Source organism: Sciurus carolinensis, chromosome 8 (assembly GCF_902686445.1).
Source record: "Sciurus carolinensis chromosome 8, mSciCar1.2, whole genome shotgun sequence".
In the NCBI taxonomy this organism is placed as follows: Eukaryota; Metazoa; Chordata; class Mammalia; order Rodentia; family Sciuridae; genus Sciurus; species Sciurus carolinensis.
In genome coordinates, this window is record NC_062220.1 from 64593576 (window position 1) to 64616045 (window position 22470).

General features: G+C 35.9%; 1 protein-coding gene across 3 annotated transcripts in view; it reads right to left on the minus strand.

The window, feature by feature from the left end:
• Reln (reelin) overlaps positions 1 to 22470 on the minus strand; it is a 461189-nt gene that overhangs the window by 53871 nt on the left and 384848 nt on the right. For all 3 annotated transcript variants that reach the window (XM_047560479.1, XM_047560477.1, XM_047560476.1), the window contains exons 37-46: positions 19759 to 19843; positions 18651 to 18833; positions 16512 to 16683; positions 16291 to 16393; positions 13802 to 14031; positions 8637 to 8857; positions 6414 to 6561; positions 3904 to 4162; positions 2809 to 3058; positions 1046 to 1214 (exon numbers count right to left, since the gene is read on the minus strand). In XM_047560479.1, the coding sequence (XP_047416435.1) occupies positions 1046 to 1214; positions 2809 to 3058; positions 3904 to 4162; positions 6414 to 6561; positions 8637 to 8857; positions 13802 to 14031; positions 16291 to 16393; positions 16512 to 16683; positions 18651 to 18833; positions 19759 to 19843 (1820 nt within the window). The remainder of the gene's footprint in view (positions 1 to 1045; positions 1215 to 2808; positions 3059 to 3903; positions 4163 to 6413; positions 6562 to 8636; positions 8858 to 13801; positions 14032 to 16290; positions 16394 to 16511; positions 16684 to 18650; positions 18834 to 19758; positions 19844 to 22470) is intronic.

The window sequence follows — 22470 nt, forward strand, 5'->3', positions numbered from 1 at the left end:
AGCAATTGTAAAGCAGCCCTAGGCAGTTAGTAACTGAAACCATCACATTTATGATAATCCCAAGAAAAGTTACGTCCAGACGAATGGTTGGATTTTATGGTCATTTGCTAGGAGATTTATTCATTCTTCATTTATGGGGAGGCGACAGAACAATAATGAGCCCAAACTATAACTTTTATTCCACATGCTGTGCTAGTTGCTTCTTTATAAATGGCAACAACTGATCACTATTTTCTTGGAGGGAACAGGAGTTCTATCAAGATTTTTAACAAGTTTTCCTATGATTAGCACCTACTTTAGATGGTGAAAGAGTCATGTAACACTATCCTACTATGCAGTTAATCCTCTGCCTTACTCACATAGAAGCATAAATGAACAGGTAATTTAGATTCAACTTCTTTACCAGCATTTACCAGGCAATTTTCTTAAGCCATGATCGTTTCCATAGATGGTGAATGAAGCATTTACAATTGTTTTTCACAGAAGAGAATGCTCCAGGTGATGATTCTCAAAATATTGTTCAAAATAAAATTTCAAAAGCAGAAGCTAAGGCTAACATAAAGTTATTTGCTAAATCCATTTATATAATAACACTCACTACATTTATGGCAGTACAATTGGTAAGTAGGCTCAATTTAAATCTATTTTGTGTCCAATTGACCTATTTTAAATTATTTGTTTTTGGCATCTCTAAACTAGGCTGGAAAAGTTGGTTAATGGAGTCACTGTTTTCTTATATAGGCCATTCTTTAGAAAACATTAAAAGTAAAGGCCTCGAATTTGGGAAAACGCTGAATAATGTTACCACAAAAACTAGATTCCATCTTTCTTATTAAGATAGCCTTAATAGCCTTGCAAGCACAAGGCCCTGGGTTCAATCCCCAGTACCACAAAAAAAAAAAAAAAAAAAAAAGATAGCCTTCATAGTTCATACAAAGTAATACCATGAACAAGTAACAAAACCTCAGGTACCCCTTTTAAACTTCCTGTGCTAAAATATGACATGCCAGTTCAAGTCAGTTCAGTTCATGTAGAAGCATCCTACCTAGTGTAAGGAGGGAGAGGCAGAGTGATTCTGGTCCACTTGTTGAAAGTATCTGACACCAGGATCCGCTGCAGATGATAGCGATTGCATTCAATGTTGGTAGGCAGACAGTCCCTCACCAGTGGGTGCCATGACAGTCCAAGATCCACTGAGTATTCCAATTCAATAGCTGCAACAGGAAGCAGACCCAGGAACCATAGTCACTTAACACCTTTCTCTGTTTTATTTTTGATCAAATGTTAATTTGATTTTTTCCCCTATACTTATTGTTTCTTACTCTGAAATGTTTCCCCATCTTTTCCCTCTGTACATTATTTATTATTTTTAAATTCCCATATTAAAATACTTTTCTTTCAAGGGGATATGATCAAGTGAAAAAAGTGCATTTTCCAGAATCCTCCTTTATAATGGGAAACTTCCAGAGCAATTACAGTAAAATTATTGCTTCACATGCAGTTACAGCACATGAATAGCTATATATATTATATATTTATAATTTAATATAATAGTGATAACACAAATTATATAAATGCATTGTTATATAATTTATAATTGTAAATTAATGTATCATGTTCATTTAATGATTAACACACATAGAACATATTATATATATATTTATTTATGTGGTACTGAGGATTGAGCCCAGTGTCTCACACATGCTAGGCAAGCACTCTACCACTGAGTCACAACCCCACACCAAGTCTAACTTTTTGAGACAGAATGTACCTATTGAAGACAGAGTGTGTTCAATATACTTGTCTGTCTCCTTTTTTTCTATGTCTAACTCTCACTAACTAGTCTATCATTGACTGATTGATGGTGTTTGAGGTATAAAGAGCACTTCTGAGATTTCTCCTAAGGTATGTCCATTAAGTTCAAAATAATGGAAATTTTTTAAAAAATCTGAATTCTGTAGGAACTTTGAAGTAACCAATTTCCTCAAATTTTAGCTTCCAAGAATCTAAAATAGCTCAATGTCCTGTGAACATTCTAGCTTGGATGTCTTAGAAGAAGAGTGATATAGCACGGTGCAAGACTGAGAGACCCCAAGAATCCTGATGGGTCTGCAAATTCAAGTGAAGGATACAGATGTGCAATGATGTCAGTTTTTATTTCTTCAAAGACAGGGGTGTGTGTGCATATGTGTGGATATGTGTGTGTGCATGTGTATACATTATCAACCTAGAAGATACAAATTGGTCACAATGAGGGTGGTCCAGAATGTGTTATGATGCATGATAGAAAAAAGCGTAAGGCAAAACAGGAATAACAAAACTTTATGATGCCTGGGGATATGAAAGGAGACAATAACTGGACCCGTCTAAAGCTCTGTGATTGAAAATTCATGGCTAAACAAGTATATATAAAAATCATATTGCTCATTCCTAGATTCTGTACATGATTAGAGTCCTTAAATGGAAAGATACTAAGGTGTTTCCTTTATTCTGCAGGTCTGATATGATACTAAAAAAGAAATCTGGATTTATTTTAAAAAGAAGCCTTCATGCATATATGCTCAAAATTAAGTTCAATTCTGATGCTTTCAAAATTGAACTTCTAAAAGTCAATTTACACAAAATATCTTCAAGAAAATACTCAATTGACACATAATATTTTCAAGAAAATTTCAATATTTTCACAAATATTTTAGGAACTCAAAATTTACCTATGAATCACACATGGACTTATCAGAGAGGTTCTGAATGATCTGGGAAAAGAGGCAGCCACGGATGTCTGGCCCTGTCTAGATATGGACTACTTACCATAGCAAGAGTCTGTGACCGAGCACGAGGCAGCAAAATCTATCTGTAGGAATGAGTCCTCATTCACAGCAATGTCTGTGGTGACCACATAACGGGTGCTGGCCTTTTCAATGAAGACCAGGGCATCACCTGTGGAGCCACACACAGGCATCTTGGTGCCTCCTGGGTGGAGCAGCCATTTCCTACTATCCAGAGTTGTGAAATCATCCTCCAAGACTGTATTACCAGAAATATTTCCTCCAATAAGAATCTGAAATATATTAGGAAAAAAATCCTAAATTCTCAATTTGGCTTTAAGGTACGGGAAAGTTTAGTCTTTTTTGTTTGTTTGTTTTTATTTGCCAGCCTGCTCAGAGCTGGCACTATACAGCTAGCATAATGTTAGGGGGCCTTTCAGAATGCTCTTGTTTATGTGGTCTGCTTGCCCATCTGGCAAGAAGCTAGAGAAAACAAATCAAAGGATTGACAAAACCATTCATAGCATTCATGGGCCAAACTGTGCCTTTGGAAACTACATGTACCCAAGCTGGGAAAGCAAAATTTGGCTTACATGTGATTATTTTCCATGTAAAATTTCTATTTAGGGACAGTTGTACCCTGAGGCATTTCAGTTCCAATTCATTCAATGAACTCTACTGTTTGTTAACAGGTTCTTTTTCTATTCTATTATGTATGAAGTTCCTTTAGGGCAGTCCATAAAGATGTTAGACAGATTTATTCCTTTTTTCTTTAAACGCTAGGAAAGAAGATTTGAGAATGGCGGACTTTATGTGGCACCAATGCCAGTTTCCACATTTTCCTTTCAGAGAATTATAACCTTGCATCATGTTTGATAAAGTCACCGGATCCATATGGCAGCATCCTCTGTGAGCAGGACCTAGGCCTTCTGTTGTGTGGTTTATTTTCACAGGCTTAGACAATTGAGGGAATAGTGAATGAAAGGAAGCTAAATGCTTTAATCTAGCTGTGTGTCCTTGGGCAAGTCACTAAATTGGCTTGGACTTCCTATACTGGAGTAAGGGGGTTGGACTAAAAGCTTTCTAAGGCCATGTTCAGCTCAATGAAAATTAAAATAGTTAATCCGAAGGGACTGACCTGATCGATAACCCAGGGGCTGTAGAAGTGCCCATTTTCAGATGGCTGCCACCAGCGGAGGCGAGTAGAGCCAGAACGGGCTTTCAAGGGTATCTCCAGGGCAATGTACCTGCCCACGTTGCTGGAGTTGCTGAAAAGGAACTCTTGAAGGAGACTCCAGGTGAGGCCACCATTGAGAGAATACTGTAGAAGCACAGGTTGGCTTCTAGGGTCTGGAACACCTTTACCACATCCCAGTCTCATGAAGAACTGCACAAATCTGACATCAGTAAACTTTATTGTAGACTTTTACTTCAATGAGAAATCCATATTATAACAAAATATGAGCATCAAGGATAATGTGGGGGGAATGATGGCTTTAAGGAATGATGATTTAATGAATGTCCAAAGCAATCACTTCAAAGCCTGATTTTCCTTTTTAATGTGAAAGGGAGTTAATTAAATGTGAAGTGTGAAAAATGGCAATTCTGTGCCCATATTTGGATCTCAAATCTCTCCTCAGAGGAGAGTCTGAGGGAAGCTAGCATTCTTTGCACCCTTTGGCTACTTCATAAGATGATGGGAGAGATCCAGAGGCTGTTCTAATTTGGGAGTGTGTAGTTATCTATTTAAGATAAATTGGATTCTAGTCCTTAGTATTCGAAACTAGAAGAATGTAATTAATATAGATTATGCCATGTTATCAGTGAAATCAATTCTCAGGTTTCACCAGTACTTTTATAGATCTTGTATCACTGGTTTTGGGAGACACATTTAAATTCAGCAGTTGTAGCACCTCTTTGCAAAAAGACCAGGCATTTTTTGGAAGAGGTGTGTCAAGCCTGGGCCCCTTTTCTGTCTTTTGTGCCAGGGGCACGGAAGCATGGGGGTGTGGGTGGATGGTGGTAGCAGGCTGAGCCAGCCTCTGTCTGTGACTGAGTCTGGGATGGATGATGCTGGCCACTGAGAACTGTGGCGGCCAGCCAGTGGCAGCTTTCCTAGCTGGCAGGGAGGTGGACAGAGCAGTAGCAAGCAGCTGGGGTGCCAATGAAAACGAGCTCACATGTTATCTTTGGCAGGCATGCTGCTAGTGCCTGGTCTGGACACTACGATAGTTGATAATGCAGAATAAATTTCATGTAGAAGTCGACATACATACCTAATAATGTATGCATGCCAAACACAAGAAATGCAATGGGACTTACAATAAATGTTATCAGTACCATATAAAAAAACATTCATGCCTCATGATTTCCCCACCCTCCATTTATTTATCTCATGACCCTGGAAAAATTGGAATCTTACATGAAGCATTTTCAGGTCAATATATGCAAATCCTACACAGCATGCAACTGAGATGAGCTATATTATGAAGCTTTTAACATTGGATTAATGAAAACATACATCGCTAGTGCCTAGTGATAGTTACATTTATAAAAACAATAATTATATACAGAAAAATTTTCAGCATATTGTCTATATGTATTGGGAAAATGTTTATATTAATTTAATGATAAAATAACTACTAAGTTATTGGTAGTTAAGAAAAAGCATATCAGAATTACTTATTTGGAAAACCTAGTAACTTCTAAATTAGAGAACTTAGTTTCTAATGAAAATCTGAAATAAAGAGTAACAAACTATATGTATTAAAATGGAATAAATATAAGTAAAGTCTTGCTTTCTATAACCTCAAAATTATTATATCCGATAGAACTGTATTTTCTATGAAGTGTGATAAAACATATAATCAATAAAGATTAAGGAGGAAGAGGCGATGAATATGTAAGACATATTTTAAGATACCTTGAAATATTTCGAAAACCAAAAACATGATTTCTTTGTTCACTTGCAAAAATAGGTCAGGGTTCCATTTTATACATGTTAAATTGTCTTTCTTAAGTTTTTGGCTCATCAAATGATCAAGGAATACACATCTTGACAGGACATAATCCTCTGAGCCAGTTTAAAATGTTTGTTTCTGAGTGACTGTGCTCAATTTAGAAAATGACTTCTTAGAATGTGTGAGTGAATCATTGGAAAGATGCTTATAAAGAATAAGGTCATGCCTCAAATGTTCTTAAATAAAATTGCTAGTGGAGATAAAATTAACCGTGAATGATTTAAGGATGTATTGCATTTCAACTAAGCTCTTCACTACGCATGTTGTAATAAATGTATATAATTTCTACAAGTGCTAATGAAAAGTGTGTAGAAGGTGAATAAAGAAGATGCAATATCATTTTCTTCAAGTTAAAGTAAATAAAACATAGTAATTTCCAAGTCTCAAACTTACAAAAGAACAGACATTAGCTTTTGACTGTTTAGCTGTGCTTTATTTCTGATGTGGCTATTGAACTAATCTTTCACTGTTGGACTGGAAATGATATGAACTGGGTCTTAATGGAGTCTCTGACCAGGGAGAAGTCCAGCATCTCTAAGGGAAGGCCCTGTCCTTGAGATCTCTCTGCTTCTTTCTGATTAGATTATGTCCATTGCCATACATTACAATGTGGTCTTCCAATGATTACCTAGCGTGAGATAAATCCAGGTCCCGAGTCATCAGCATGCGCAAGCCATCCTCATTGAAGAAGAGGTTGTTTCCACTGGAAAGGATTCCACACTTCCGGGATGGCTTTCCACCACTCATTAATAAGAATCTATCGGATTCCAGCTGACCTGAAAAAAGTGGGAAATGTGGTTTACCTATGACCCCAAGTATAATTATTATATTTTAAAAGGAATATGGTAAATGCATTATGACTTTTTATTTTATGTTAGTTTGTAGTAGGGATTGAACCTAGTGCCATGGGCATGCTAGGCAAGTGTAGTACCACTGAGCTACACCACCAGCACCATTGTGTAATTTTAAAATATAGTCATAAATATTAAAGTGTATTTTGGAAGAAAGGTCCTCTTCAACACATTAGCTTGTTTGAATTGTTTAGCCTTGGCTAGTATAATCTAAGAGCCCACATAACAGAAGGAGAGGTCCTTCCTGAGTATTAACAGTCTAGCCAGAAGGGTCCCTCTTATTTGTTATTCCACATTGAATAAAAAGGATACTGGACAGTCAGAAAGTGTGTCAGGTCCACACACTTTCTCAGGGAGTGTGTGCAGGCTTTCCACCAGTCTTTTCACTGTGTCCTCTCTAATGTGAGGACAGTAGTACGCAGGGATAGCAAAATATTTTTAAAAAATGGTTTTAACAGAAGAAATTTTAGTGTAACTTTAAAAAATTAAAAAAAAATTTCTTAGATGTTGACAGACCTTTATTTTATTCATTTACTTATATGTGGTGCTGAGAATCAAACCAGTGCCTCACACATGTTAGGCAAGTGCTCTACCACTGAGCCATAATCCTATCCCTCTGTGTAACTTAATAGCTCCTGTTAAATAATATGTGTATGCATGTATGAATGTATTTTGGACTGGGGTTTGAACCCCGGGGTGCTTTTCCACTGAGCCACATCCCCAGCCCTTTTTATTTTGAGACAGGGTCTCACTAAGTTGCCCAGGCTGGCCTTGAACCTGCAATCCTCCTGCCTCAGGCTCATGAGTTGCTGAGATCACAGGTGTGCAACACTGAGCCTCGCTTAAATAATGTCTTTAAAAGTCAGCTCTCAACTCTATTCCATATTCATCTTAGATTTAGTTTATTTTTGTTGTAAAACACACAAGTTTACCATTTTAACCATTTTACAGTGATTACAGTGAGTACTTGTTATTTGTGTTATGCACACTGCTGATAGTTCAAGTTTCTCATCACCCCCAAAGGATATCTTGTACCTATTAAGCAGTCACTCCCCATTTTCCTACCTCCACCCACTGGAAACCACTAATCCTTCTCTGTTTCTATCTATGGATTTACATATTTTGGATATTTCATATAAATGGAATATACACTTTGTGGCTTTTCGTATCTAGTTTCTATCACTAAGCATAATGTTTTCAAAGTTTATTCATGTCATATTTCTTCCTTTTTATGGCAGTATAATGTTTCATTATTTATCTATACCTAAATCTAGTTTTAACATAAAACTGTAAAACCATAAATGTATAGTTTTAAAGAAAATTTGAGAAAAACAAAATCTCTTAATCTCATTATCCTAATTTAGATAGCTCTGACATAAGACTTTCTCTTTGAAAGTGTTCATCCATAGCTTGGTCAGAGTGCATCTACAATATAAATGCTTTTATCCAATCATTACATCATGTACATTTTTCTATGTTGTGACATTATCTTCACACATAATGACACTGGATTTAGGTGTAAAACCAAGCTTCAGGAAGCAATGAGGGGTTCTTTAATGAGTTATTGGAAAAGCAATGACAGGAACTTAGATTTCTGATAACTTGCTTCTTTCATCCACGAAGATTAAATTCTCTAGAGATATTTTCTAAAATTGTCATTAATCAGAAAATACATGTGAAATAAAAGGTGGTAAAAATGGTCTTTTTTTGAGCTTCTATAATGCTTTTTATTATTTTTTATTTTTACAGACTGCATTTTGATTCACTGTACACAATTGGGGTACAACTTGGTCTTAATTTTTATCTATAAACGTCTTATTCTCTCTTGTTGACCATTGCTTAACAAATGGAACCCTCTAAAAATTCAGGACTAAATAAACTCTTCAGTGTTTACATTTGTCTTGATAAAAATGAAACGAGAGAACTTAATTCTCTATCACAAATTGTGCTCAATTTATAAGTTCTTTCATAAAGTTACACAGAATTTGTTAAAAGATTACCTTCAAAATCATCCTTGAGAAAATCAGGATTTTTGGTGCTTATTTTACAGGTTGGACCTGAGTAGCCAGGATCACATATACACTTGGTTCCATTGACGCAGCTCCCATGTCCATTACACATCTCTTCACACTGGGGACCAATGTAGACATTATCAATGGCCCATGTCACTGGCTGAGAGCCGGCAGGGTAAAATCCCTGATACCATCTGAAACGTACAGATCTGGAAAAGAAGTACAAGTCTTTTAAAAACTAATCAACAGAACAATACACTTTTAGAGTATGCACATCTGATCAATGAGCATTGGGAAGTTACTACCTGTGTACCACAATCAAGCAGCAGAAAACATGATCTGCCATTTCAGGAACAAACCTATTTTCTCCATTGCCAATAAGGTTCCTGCTTCCTGCAAGCCTTTTGCAATAAAATCAATATGTAAAAATTCCATCACCTGACCTGACTTCCTTGATGAAGATTCCATCCCTATTATCTATACCCTGCATAAATAATCTTTCATTTTTTAAATTGAGGTAAACTTCATATAACATAAAATTAATCCCTGACCATTTAAAGTGTACAGTTAAGTGGCATTTACACATTCACAGTATTATCTCCCTCTATTTAGTTATGAGATATTTTCATCACTCCCCGCAAAAAAATACATGTCTATTGAGCAGAAACTCTTTACCCCAATCCCTACTCAGGCCCTAACAACCACAGATCTGTTTTCTATTTCTGTGGGTTTTCCTATTTTGGATATTTCATAAAAATGGAACATATGTGACCTTTGCATCTGGCTTCATTCTTTTACCATAATGATTTTAAGGTTCATCCACATTGTGGCAAGTATCAGAATTTCATTCCTTTTTATGACTAAATAATATTCCATCATATATATACCATTTTTTTTTTCATTCATCGCTTGGTGAACACTTGGTTATTTCTACCTTTTGGCCACTGTGAATAGTGATGCTATGAACATTTGTGTATAGTACAGTATTAGCTTAAATAACATTTTTGAATTCTTTTGGATAGAATGGTAGTATAATTGCCAGATCTTATGGTCTATGACTAATCTTTTTATTTCTCTCTCATTCTTCCTTCCATATTTTTGATGGAATTTCCATTATTATTAGTTATCACAGCTAGAGTTATTTAAAAGTGTGCTTATTTCTTCTACTGGCAGTGAACTTGTAGAGGCCAATGTCCATGTCTCCCTTTTCACAATTTCCAAGGTGCCCAGTTCCATGTTTCATACACAGTAGATACTCAGTAAATTTTTAAGAGAAAAAGTAAGAAAATCACATGTATTTTTAGTTTGCTATTTCTTAATTTTTGAAAAAGTCAAAGATAAATGAATGAACTGTCCTATGTTGATGATGCTAAATTAGCTCCTTGGAAATAATCTACATATTTAGGTAGCAATCTAGAAATAGTTTAATATATTTTATCATATGTAAAACTCAGTTCAAAAAAGATGGTTTTCTTTTTGAGGGGGCAGGATACAGAGATGGCATATACACTTACTTTTGTGCCTTGAGAATCTTCCCATTTTCCTGTTATAGAAACTGAACTCTGAATAGTTTTTTGTTTGAGAAACAGAATTCAGAAGTCAAATACTAAAGCTGGGGATGGATGGGGAGAGGAAGATGTATTTGTTAGCTTCTAAAATTTAGTAGATAGTAAAGTAGGTGGAGTCAAGTTCTTCCATATAATTTTAACCCTAATTTCTTTGTTTATATCAAGATTCCAACTATGCTAAGCTGCCCCCAAAATGCCAGTTCATAATTAAACTTATTTTCAAATACTTGTCAGAGTTTAGTCTTGGCAAGAAGCACTTCTTACCTTTTGAACTTTCAGACTGCTGAGCTGAGGGAAATGGCTGGAGTTTTCCTTTGAACAAAAGCCTATACGGATTTTTTTGAACTTCTTATTTATTCAAATGTTCTGAATACAAATGAACCACCTTGGTTGGATATTTATTATTGTTCACCCGCCTTGACAGAAACTGCAAGTGCTATGATAAATGGGCTGAAGGGTCTGGTTTTGCGGTGGTTCCCTTCTGCCAAAATCTTATTTTGAAAATCCCTCACTCTCCTTGGTGAATGTCAGCACCTGTCCTCCTAAACCAGTGTTGTTCAAAGGATCTATTTTCTAAACATAAACTTAACATTTCAAGCACACAGCGTTGCCTCCATTAAATAGGGTTTTTTGGTGGACTCATTATGAAACCGCATAAAGCAAAAACATTTAGGAAGTTTAAAGACAAAAAGATTCTAGACTAAAAGGACACAAAGGTGATGTGAATAAAATTAGATGGAAACTCAATACTTGGGTTTTGAATGTAAATTGACAATACACAGAGGCAAAAATGTGGCCATTTGCCACTTGAAAATATTTGATATATTTGTGTGTGTGTGTGTGTGTGTGTGTGTGTGTGTGTGTCCAGTGTCCAAAAAGCCACAGGGGCAATTTAAATGTGGATTCTATATATTTTTAGCAGCTAGCACTTGATCCATTACTATGTGACATGTTGAATACAAACCAAGAAATGGTTCACTGAGTTGGAGAAAATTTAACTTTTGCCTTCCAGCAATTCATGCTTGTGTGCGTTTTAAAAACAGTGCTAATTCTTTTCCTGAAACAAGGACTAGACAACACTCTTAAGACAAAATTTTTCCCTTCACAGAAATGGTTGAAGGCAGTTTGAAAGGTAGGTTTATACCATTTTGAGAGTGGGCATGCCCATTTAATTTCTTTTCATAGAAATAAAAACAACACAAATTACAAAGGACATGATAGTCTAAATTCTGTGCACAATAATATAGGATTGCATTTTGTCAGTGGATTTTCATCAGTGGGTGAAAACTTAGATGTCTGCACGTCTCTTGCCCAAATTTCCAAAATTATGTTGCCAGTTTTTACATGTAAGCAAAACAGAGCAACATCCCCAGAAGGTAAGCGTGGGGGTCTCCATGACACTGTCCTGGTGTGGGCAGGATTCTCACTGGCAGATCTTTGTGACCGTATTTTATATCCTTTAGACAGCATTGCTTCTATGTGGGAACTTGCTAAAGCAAGTCTCAGTTCGTTAAACAATCTAAAAATCATGCCCCCACCTATCTTTAGGATTGTTTTCTGCTTAATAATTCTTAACTGTGCAATCAGAGGTTGGAGGTCCATGAAAAAAAACTTGGCACTTCTCAGCAATACAGTGATAGAGTTTGGTAGAATGTTCTAGTCATAGGTGTCTTTGTCTGTTTAAGAGGCCACAACAAAAGAACATAAACTGGAGGACTGACAAATAATAAAAACTTATTTCTTACAGTTCTGGTGGTTGGAAGTCCAAGATCAAGGAGCTAGCACATTCAGTGTCTGGTAAGGGCTTGCTGTGGAGTTCACAGATGAGGTAAGGCAACTGTCTGCGACTTCTTTTATAGGGAAGTAATTCCACTCATGAAGGCTCTACCCTCAACTTACTCACCTCACCAAAGACCCCACTTTCTAATACCATACCTTAGGGGTCCGGATTTCAACGTATGAATTTTGGGGTGGGGTGGAACATGAACATTCACAGAGCAGCACTGCCTATGTGAGTGGATAGGCAGGTTTTCCCCCTGACTACACTTGCCTATGGGCACGGTGTTTTGGAAGTTTTGCTTCTTCTGTAACACTTGGATTTCTGGCCAGGGATGGGTTCAGATTTTTAAGAAATCTGTAATTGACAGCCCTGGAAAATAAGAATTGTGGTTTGCTGAGTGATGTTAATATTAGCATGTTAAAAATGAGGATCACAAACTCCTGTTGCTGAAGTTCTCACACTTGAATGGAGTCTGTATGATTCCTTAATATCTTTCCAATAAATTCTTCTTAATTTTTAAAATAATTTTTATGTTTCTTGCAACAAACTATCTTTACTACAACTGGCTTGTAGTAAAGATAAAAAGTTTTTTGGGAGCTATTTTACCCTTCCTGATTCTTCCGTAGACAAGTTCTCCAAACCAAGAGGAACTTTCTGGTTGAACAGACTGAGTAATTAGCTCTACTCATTCCTATTCTCTCCAGAGACTCTCCTCGCCTCTTCTGGCTATCACTTCTAAGGAACCAGGAAGACATTTTGGTTAGTAATGTTTATCTTTTTAAAAAGAGCTGGATTTTCCATTAAAATATTGTCCTCATGTAATAGCAAGGATTAGTAAGTGACATTAGCTGACAACAGAAAATATTTAAGTCCTTAGCAGTCAAATTATGAAACTTATGCTGGTGAGATGATGAGGAACGAAATGGATTTATGTTCAAAGAAGACACAGACTTTCACCCTTTTAGGAAAGTACTAAATATTAGTAGTAGTTTTACTTGAAGACCTAAGACTTCTAATTATGTTCAATTTCACATCAGGAATATAAATCTATTTCCATTTTGAAAGCAGGATATTACTACTTTCTTCTTTTTTGACATACTCTGAAATAATAGGTTCTTTATTCCAAAAGAATAGACAGAAATTCTGAGGCAGGCTGCTTTGTTGACTTCCTCCCTTTGTTCACTTATGTTATTAGCTTTATTTTTTGAACTATACTCTTCATTTCATTTCTATTAGGGTTGAAGTCCTTTATCTCCAAATAGCTTTTCAACAGAAGAGTCAAATATATGTAACAAGAATGCTGAGAGAGGTTGAGAAAGTAGAAATGCCTGAGGGAAAAGTGCTAATGATTTTTTTTTAAGAGACACCAGGAATGTGTTTGGGCTGCCATATGTTCCCACTTCCTGTGTAAGGGACACAGGAAGATGTTTGAATGCATTTATATTGTGGGATGGGGGTACAGGTACAGTACACAGAATGCTCTTAAATCTATCTTCAAACTGTAAGTTAACAGCTGTATCAGCTCTGTGTCCTAGGTTTTTTAAATATCTATTGATCTGGTTCTGGTTCAAGTGAGAACTAAGAAGAGGAAGGCGGGATTCTCCCCCCTGATTGAGTAGCCAGTCAACAATGACTTCAAGAACAAACTGTCAAATGTGATCATTTCCATCTTGAAAGTAGGATATTGCTACTTTCTTTCTTTTGTAACATATTCGGAAAGCATAAAAAATCTTCATTCTGAAAGACAAGACAGAAATTCTGAGGTGGGCTCAGAATCAAAGCAGTGGCAAGCAGCAGGTCCTCACCCACAAAGATGCAGCTTCCCGAAGTGCACGACTTCTCTCCTCCAGCCCTGGGTGGTCCCTGCGTAGTAGGTGCTGCTGGGGTGGTGCTCAGTGGAGCATAAGGAGCTGACGTGGCTGCTGCTGTGGTAGCAGAGGGGGAGCAGCAGGTGCCAGGTGGCCCCAAAGTCCCTCGAAAATTCCAGTCTGACTGGGTCCGTAGATGAGCTATCAGTGGAGCATCCAACATTGATCTTGGGATAAAAGAAAAAAAAGGATACAAATTATCTCAGAGCGACAAGCCTCAAAATGATTCACCACTTCATTATTTTCCAGAGTCCATTTTCTTGGGAGCTGTCTCACTGAAATATTTAACACTGTAAGATTCTGTTTTGCCTGAGCAATATCATATATTTCCTTTAAATTATAATTTTTTTCATAAAGAACCTCAAAAGGCCTCATGAAAAATTTATTTTCCCTCATTTTATGAGAAACCAGGAAGTGGGTAAGTCAAAAGGTTGGGAGAATTCCAAATTTTACCTTTCGTCCATTTTCATAGCCAAACCAAGCAATTTATAATGAAAAGATTCGTTTCCCTAATTCTGTCAGCTTTTTTTCCCTAATTCTGTCAGCTTTTTTTCCCAGTCTACTAGGGAGGAATACTTTCTGTTTTCCCTCTTATGATCCCTTCCTAGTAATTCTGGAAGTTGTACACATAGAGGATCTTCAACAATATTCAAGAGCAAAATAAAACAGAATATAACTGATAATGTTTCCTTGGCACAAGGAAAAATTGTTTTTCCTTCTCAATTGTATGTATGTAAGGTGGACAAAATGTTGTTTTGATATAACATATCCATTAAAATGACCACTAGAGTTAAGCAAATTAACTGGTCCATCACCTCCGTAGTTACCTTTTGGTGTGTATTGGCTGGGTAAGCTAAAAGCCACCCTCTTACCAAAATTTCAAGACAGATTACAATAATATTTTCAACTGAACATTAGATCTCTAGTTTATACATCCTACATAACTGTGAGTTTGACTTCCTTTCGTTTCCTCCCCATTCCAGCCCTGACAACTTGTTTCCATGTAAAGATAGTTTTACCATGAGGGAAACAACTACTTCATTCCCCCCAACCCAGGGTTTCAAGTCCAACAAGTTAAAGCTTAAATAAAGGCATGTGATTCTTCTTGTAAAAACATCCCCTTTAAATTGGGACAAACATTTTCTTTCTATTATGCCATCACAGCAGCTGGTTAATGATATGCTGTGTGTCTGTATGCTCACATTTTTTACCTTCTGATAAGTAAACTACTGGCACTTGATAAACTTTTCAACTATGGGCACTCGCTTCTACTTGAATTCTTTAGACAACAACTCTTAAAAGAGACAAAGGTATTATCTTTTAATTAGCATTTAAAGTGTAAAATAAAAGTAGAAAATTAGCAAAATTTACAGTAGATCAAAATAATTTCTCCACTATCAGTTAGTCTTTGACTTCTGAGACTGCAACAAATAACTCTAATATAGGAAATGCAGGCAGAGATTCTAAAATATTCAAAATTGTGTTGATGCAATTATGCACTATTTTAAATAAGTCCGCTGATTGGTTGGTACAGACCTCAGCTATGAAATACTGACATAATGTACCTTTGTTTCTGAGGATTTTATCCCAGGTTTTGAAATATGTAAAGGTTTTTATGATAATTATTAATTTGCTTTCTTGACAAATATAAGGAGTATAAAAATATTAATAAAATACACAGAGCAAGTATACTTAAAATGATAAAAACAGTGCAGTATATTTTTATCTGTAAAATTTATATTAGGGTGATGATGTGCATAGACATTGACCTGGGTCCTTAGAAATTTTAAGTTTCACATGTAAACTGAATATAACAATAGCAGAATATGATCCTTTTCATTTTTATAATGGTCAAAATAATTTATTTCAACAATTTATTGTAGTAGGTGGGGACACTATGTCATCAATAAAAGGCAGAAACTCAGAAGTAATAGTTGATATGACAATTGGCTCTGCTAATAAAAATGAATTATGATTCCAAAACCTCTTATGCCCTTGCACAAAAATGGAAGTTGTCATGCATGAAATTATCTGAGTTTTCTCTCTACTTTTGTACCTTTTGTTCAAGATAAAATTTAAAATATTTTTTACATTTTTTTTATTGCTGCATTTTAGTAGAATTTCAGGGGGATTCATTGTTATATATTTGTAGGTGCACACAATATAACAATATAATTTGGCCAATATCATTCCCCAGTATTTCCCCTTTCCCTCCCCTTCTCCCTCCTTCTGGTCCCTTTCCTCTCCCTTTGATTTTCATGAGATCCCTCAATCTCCTTTCTTTTCCTTTTCCTCTCTAACTTCCACATGAGAAAAAAAAAAAAATATGATCCTTGACCTTCTGAGTTTGGCTTATTTTACTTAACATAATGTTCTCAAATTCCATCCAAAATTTAAAGTATTCCTGGTAGAATCTAGTTAAATACCTCAAATTGTATGATGGTGTTCTCATTCACATTTAGGTCACGGGTGGTAATGGAATGCTCACCAACTTCATTTGAAACAAACACCATAGCTGAATCTTCCTCACTGTTATTCAAAAAACAAGCAACAAACAAAAAACAACAAGGAATCCACTTAGGTAAAACTTCATCAGGATTTGTATAGAGTAGTAATTTTATTTTTAGCTTCTCAATCAAATACTTACGGTGCTCCCTTTGAAGAATATGGGCAATAAAGACCAATGTTACCACCTGGATAAAAAAACCAATTGTCTTCTCTGGGCCCAAAGTCAAATGTATCCAGAAGCATCACAGGGTTGTTCAGATTATTTCCATCAATAATAAAGTCATCAACAATCCAGATCTCTTCTTTCTTACCTAAGGCAATTTTGGATAAAAGCAAGTTTTTCCAAAGATGAAAATCAGATGGATATTTGTGCTCATTGGAAGAAAGTAAAGAACAGAAGGAACTCAGTAACAACAGGTCAAACATATGCCTTCTAAACAAAACTCACAAACTACATAATAGCGTGTTCACAGTGATCAAAGTGTGAAGAAATTTAAGCTTACAACCATAATAAATTGACATGGCACAGAACTGCCTTGCTAATTTCAGAAAGTGTTGACAAATGGCTTGGGGAAGTGTGCTGTCCTTCCAGGCACAGCAGTGTGAAGCAGGGGTGGGGGATGAGTCATTTGTGGTTTGGAGAATCTGTCAGTTGTCTGGTCTGTGGGGAGGGGAACTCGGACTTAGAACCCGGGTACACTAACTACTTACTCAATAAGCCACTTATGATGTTCAGGGTCAACCCACACTTAGCACCGGGCTTCATTAAGGTGGAAAGACTACGGCCCTTACAGCACTGCCCGGGTACATAATGGCAATTAATTATTTTATCTATTTAACACAAAGGAAAAATACTCTGATATATAATACTTAATTTTTCCCCAATGCTTTTCAAAACCTCCAAATCTTGTTTAGAGATAATCGGGAATATACAGAAAAACTAGTGAAATTGCTCCATAGTCTGTCATAGGATTTGACTCAGTGACTTAGGCCAGGTGTTGATGGAAGATGCTGCAGGGCCCAGAAGGCAAGACCCAGGCTGCTTTTACAGAGTACTGTCTGGACTGAACTTGTAGCAAGCTGATAAAACCGGGTTGAACAGGAATGCCAAGATTCCTTCTAGCTGGCTTCTTCCTACTTTTAGTATAATTCTCACAAAACATAAAGATCTATAAACCAGAGCCTGCAGAATTTACATAATACTTTAAATGAAATGTGTCCAATTCACTCTAATGCTTTCTTTCATTTCCTTGTTTTGGAAGTGGTTGGTAATACAATAAAAAAATAAAAACCCTGTAAGCATCCCAAACAAGCCTCTGGATTTTGAAACTGGTTACATTTCTCCGTTGGATTTTTATTGGTTGATTATACATAGACACACCCCGCTCCACCCCGCCACATACTCACTCACACACATATATATACACATAAGACATCTATATCTACCTGTAGATCTATGTATACATAATATTGTATAATCTCATATATACTTATAATTAATTTAGACAAACATCCATCTTGATTTTATACATATATTTTCAAATAAGCTAAAATTTTATGTCTTAATAAAAGAGATACTTGGGTTAAATTTTAGAGATGGAAGTACGTTTTTCTTGTCCATTTCTGTGCTACCGGTGCAAAGAATTCTGCTTAATGTGGTATCTCTGTGCTTATTTAGGCAATTAAATACAGGATTCAGTAAGTTTTGGCTCTTTGTAATCAACAGTTAATAGAAATATAGGAAGCAATAAAACATTACACGTGTAAAAATCTTTTTTTGTAACTATTTGAAAATGTCATTAAATGATACATTCACTTTAACTTATCACTCAAGTAAGAGTATGTGACAGATATTTTATTAGGCACGTGAACTGCTTTGTCTAAGTCCTCTTCCCTTGGCCATGGTGTTTTGCTATAATGTTCTATTTCACTAATGAAATGCCACAATCAGATCTAGATATTCCTAAATGAAGTCAACAGAAATGTAGTTACAACTGATGTGTGCCTAATGATTATGCTGATTTTTTAAAAAAAATATTAGCCCTAAGTCAGGATTCGGTTATATTTAATCATCAGGAGAAATAATAGCGAAGTATGCAGAGATGCTAAAGATACCTAAAATTAAGTACTCATTGAGACAGGTCAACAGTGAGCCATGTAAAACGTGGGTGCTGTGGACAGCTAAGTCTCTGGGTTGACACTCTCTCCTCTCCTTAGAAATAAGTATGTTAACATGCCATTGGCAATTTTGATCACAGAAGAACACATGCATTTTTACCATTATTATAAGGTTGCCAAAGTCTGAATCTTGTAGCATTGGTTTGAGCACCATATGGCAAGGGAACATTAATGAAAAGTATATTAGTCGTTTGAGGGAAGTAAAATTCATCCATCAGGTGCCACGTGATTCCTCCATTGATAGAAAACTGTAGCAAAATAGAGTGAGACCTCTCTGGGGTACCTAGGAAGAAGATAACAAGGGTATAATATATATTATGATAAAAATGGAGAAATAGTATCTTTGTAGGCATTCTTCTGGCATCAGTGCATGAGCTGGTTTATGTTTATGTGGAAGTTTTATAGTTCAAATGCTTCAAAGGCATATGAAAGTGATGACAGGCTCAGTTTTTATGTGAATATGTCTTAAAAAATAAACATCAAATCTGGGATTTACACACAATACCACCCTTTGTCTTTTAGCTATGTACCCCCACCCTTCTCATGTAGGAAATGTTACAATTGAAAATTTTTGATTTTATTGGTATCATAATTTTACAAAGGGTCAAGCATTTAAATTTTGAGATACAAACAAAAAACTAGTTGAAAATTTATTATATCCACAGTGGCATTTTTTTAAAAAAGAAAATCATTTAGTTAAACATGAAAAGTCAGTACTTGGAATGACATTGGCCAAATTATACTGTTATATCATATGCATGTATATATATAACAATGACTCCTACCATTATGTACAATTACAAGGTATCAATAAAAAGTATGGAAAAGAACATGAAAAGTCAGAATGACAAACAGTAGGTTTTTGGGAGTTCACATCTGTAAAAGAAAGTTCTAAATTTTCATAAATTAAAAATTTTTAATTTAAAGTTCTTATAGCTAGGAAATAGTGGTAGAAAGACGCAAGGACATAATGATAAATTTGACTACCATGGAACTATTGTGATTACTATGGCTATATGAAATTGGTTAAAATCAGTAGTTAATGTATGCTAAAGAACATTTGTGAACATTTCTAACACATTTATGTTAGCTCTTTTATATAATAAAATTTGTGGATTCTTAAGTCCAGGACTTCTTTTTGGAGGAATTATGCAGGGAGTATTTTCTTGAAGGAGAACAATGAATTCATGTCCCTAGAAATAGCTTACCTTTTGCTATAAATCTAAGTGAAAACTGGACATACACAGTATTGGTACAATCTAGATCTCTTGAAATAAGCATCCTCAGTCCTTCCTGAAAACAAAAACAGATGTGTCAAGCAACCTTATTTCATTTGCAAAGTTATTTTCCTCCGATTTTACTTGCATTAGTTCAATAATTCATGTCACGATCAAGAAGCAATATTTTGTCCAATTAAAAAAAAAATTGAACAATCCGCATTCCCCCTCTCTTAATGGTCTCTATTTCCTGTGTGTAACACAATTCCGTTGCCTCAGCTCTGAATCAGTTTGCTGTGAATTTTATAAAAACTGGCACAAAATGATAGCATTATATATCTACAAGACTTTTAAAAAATAGCCTCCTTTGATCACAGCATGTTGTGAAATAAGTAAGGAGAAAAGCAGATGGTAAATGTGCCACATGCTCCTGCTGGAGGCTGGGAACTAATAGGTAACTTTCTCAGGGTTCTGAGGGTCTTAGAGACTCAGTACCCTCTTGCCTACTCTGCCAGCCCCAGGAGGCTCTCATTCAGGCTGACACAACACCCCCCAGTCGGTCAAGTTAAATAAGGCATAAGTAAGGCAGGTCCCCAGGCCTGGGCTGTTACCATTCACGCAGAGAAGCCAAGGAATGAGGAAAAAGAGCATATTAGCTTTCGTAATTTTTTCTGCTAATTAGCTATTTCTGGTTGCCTGAGATTGACAGTTTGAAAGGTTGTTTTCTTCATGTGTACCTAGTATTATGGTGACAGCCAGTAAGACAGATCTCACTACGCAAACATCCTAAGGTCCAAACAAGTCTTTTAGTTTCTCGGCTGTGACTTCGTTGGAGTGACTCTTCAGTGGTCTATAGTGATAGTACTGAGTGGACACTGTCAACTGATTTCTTAATTATCAACTAGCAAATACCAGACACAATAATAACTAGAAAGAGCAAATGTCCCTCTTTTTCCATGACATTCATTATAGCTCATAGTCTTCAATATCTGAAAAATGTTAAATAAAGCTAGTTTCACAATAACAATCATATATTGACTTCCTACAACATGCTGGGTTCTGAAATGGGCATTTTACCTATGTAAAGCACCTAGTGCCACTAAGAGAAAGATATTATTATTCTTTTGCAGAAAAAGAAACTGAAATGCAGAGAGAGATAGTTGATATTTTGAGATAGCTCAAAATAACACTCTGTAAGTGATAATGGTAGGACTGGAACCCAGATAGGTCAGATTCTGAAACTTATATTCCATACTTTGTAAGATACTACTGTTTTGTCTACTAAACTATCTCTTGGTGTGAAGAGAAGAAATCCAGATAATGCTACATTTCAAATTTGACAGTTGTTTGGTATTATAATAAAAAAGCAATCATATTAATTCCCACCTCTTAACTTCACACCCACTGATTCATACTTCTAGAACTGAAGTTTACCAGGTAAAAGCCTTCTATTTTCAGTCTTCATTTTTCTTTTATGCCTAATAATTCACTGCCTTGCTCAGTCCATGATGCCTAATCTCAATGCCTGTTCTTCATGTCTCAGCATCTTTTCCTTCCCTCTTCCCTTTATACTTGTGGGCATAAAGCTGTGGGTTCTTTTATAGCTCTGTGCTATGTGTAGGTTGGGGTTGAGAAGAAGGCTTGTAATGAAAAGGTTTGAGGTGGACAACTCATAGATTCAGCTAATAAATATGCCTTTGCAACATCAAGATAAAGGAAATGATTACTCTGCCCCTTTGATCATGGAATATAACTATAAAATTGTTTCCATGGGTAAATACAAGTCGACCATAAAATAATCCATTTTACATATTTTTTGTAGGAGCAATTTTGTTGAAAGTGTGGGCATAATCTATAATCTAAAAGTAACCTTTCATATTTGTAGTATTTGTCTATGGTTTAGTATTCAATATTGATATTTATACAGTGGGACTGTCAAGTCCTGCTGCCGCACATATTTAGTTCACATAGATACATTTCTTTTATCATCCTCTTTCCAGGTTCAGTGATCTATTTGTGCCAAATGTGAAGAATTCTTTTGCATCCAACAAGCTATTTTAATAACTGATAGTACTCCTGCATCTATGAACATTAAAAAGAGACTATCATTTCCTTTTTCATGCAAGAATGCCTTTCTAGGTCAAACTGCAATCTGCGAGCCCTCTACATCTTTACAGAGCTGATAGTAAGTCTAACACATATGATGCTCGGTTGCTCTTGCATTTGGGTGGCTAAAGGGAAAATATAAAAGGACCGTGTGTCTGTCTTATCTGTAGACTCCAAGGACCATGTTGATTCTTCTGTTCAGAAAGTTATCAGGTGAAGATCTTTGAATCATGAGAAGTTAGAGAGCTTCTGCTCTTTAGTCTTGTCAGTGGGATCAGAAGTTGGTGGTAATGACTAAAGCCAAAATCCCAGAAGCTTCTACTCTTAAATGTCCTACCTCAATTTCTTTGGTTCTTCAAAATTCTTAGGAATTTAAATCACTCAGGTTCCTAAGCATTTTTTTTCCTTTTTCTCATCCAAAACTTGTTAAGAATTTGGGTTCAAACAAGATGATAACTGGCGACAATTAACTATAATTGAAAAAATTCCAGGGTGTCTAATTTTTTGTATTAGGTATTAGTCATTAAGGTTGTGTAGAAACCCAGGCAGATTTTTGTCAATGATTTCATTTGCACACCTAGATTAGTCAATTTCCCC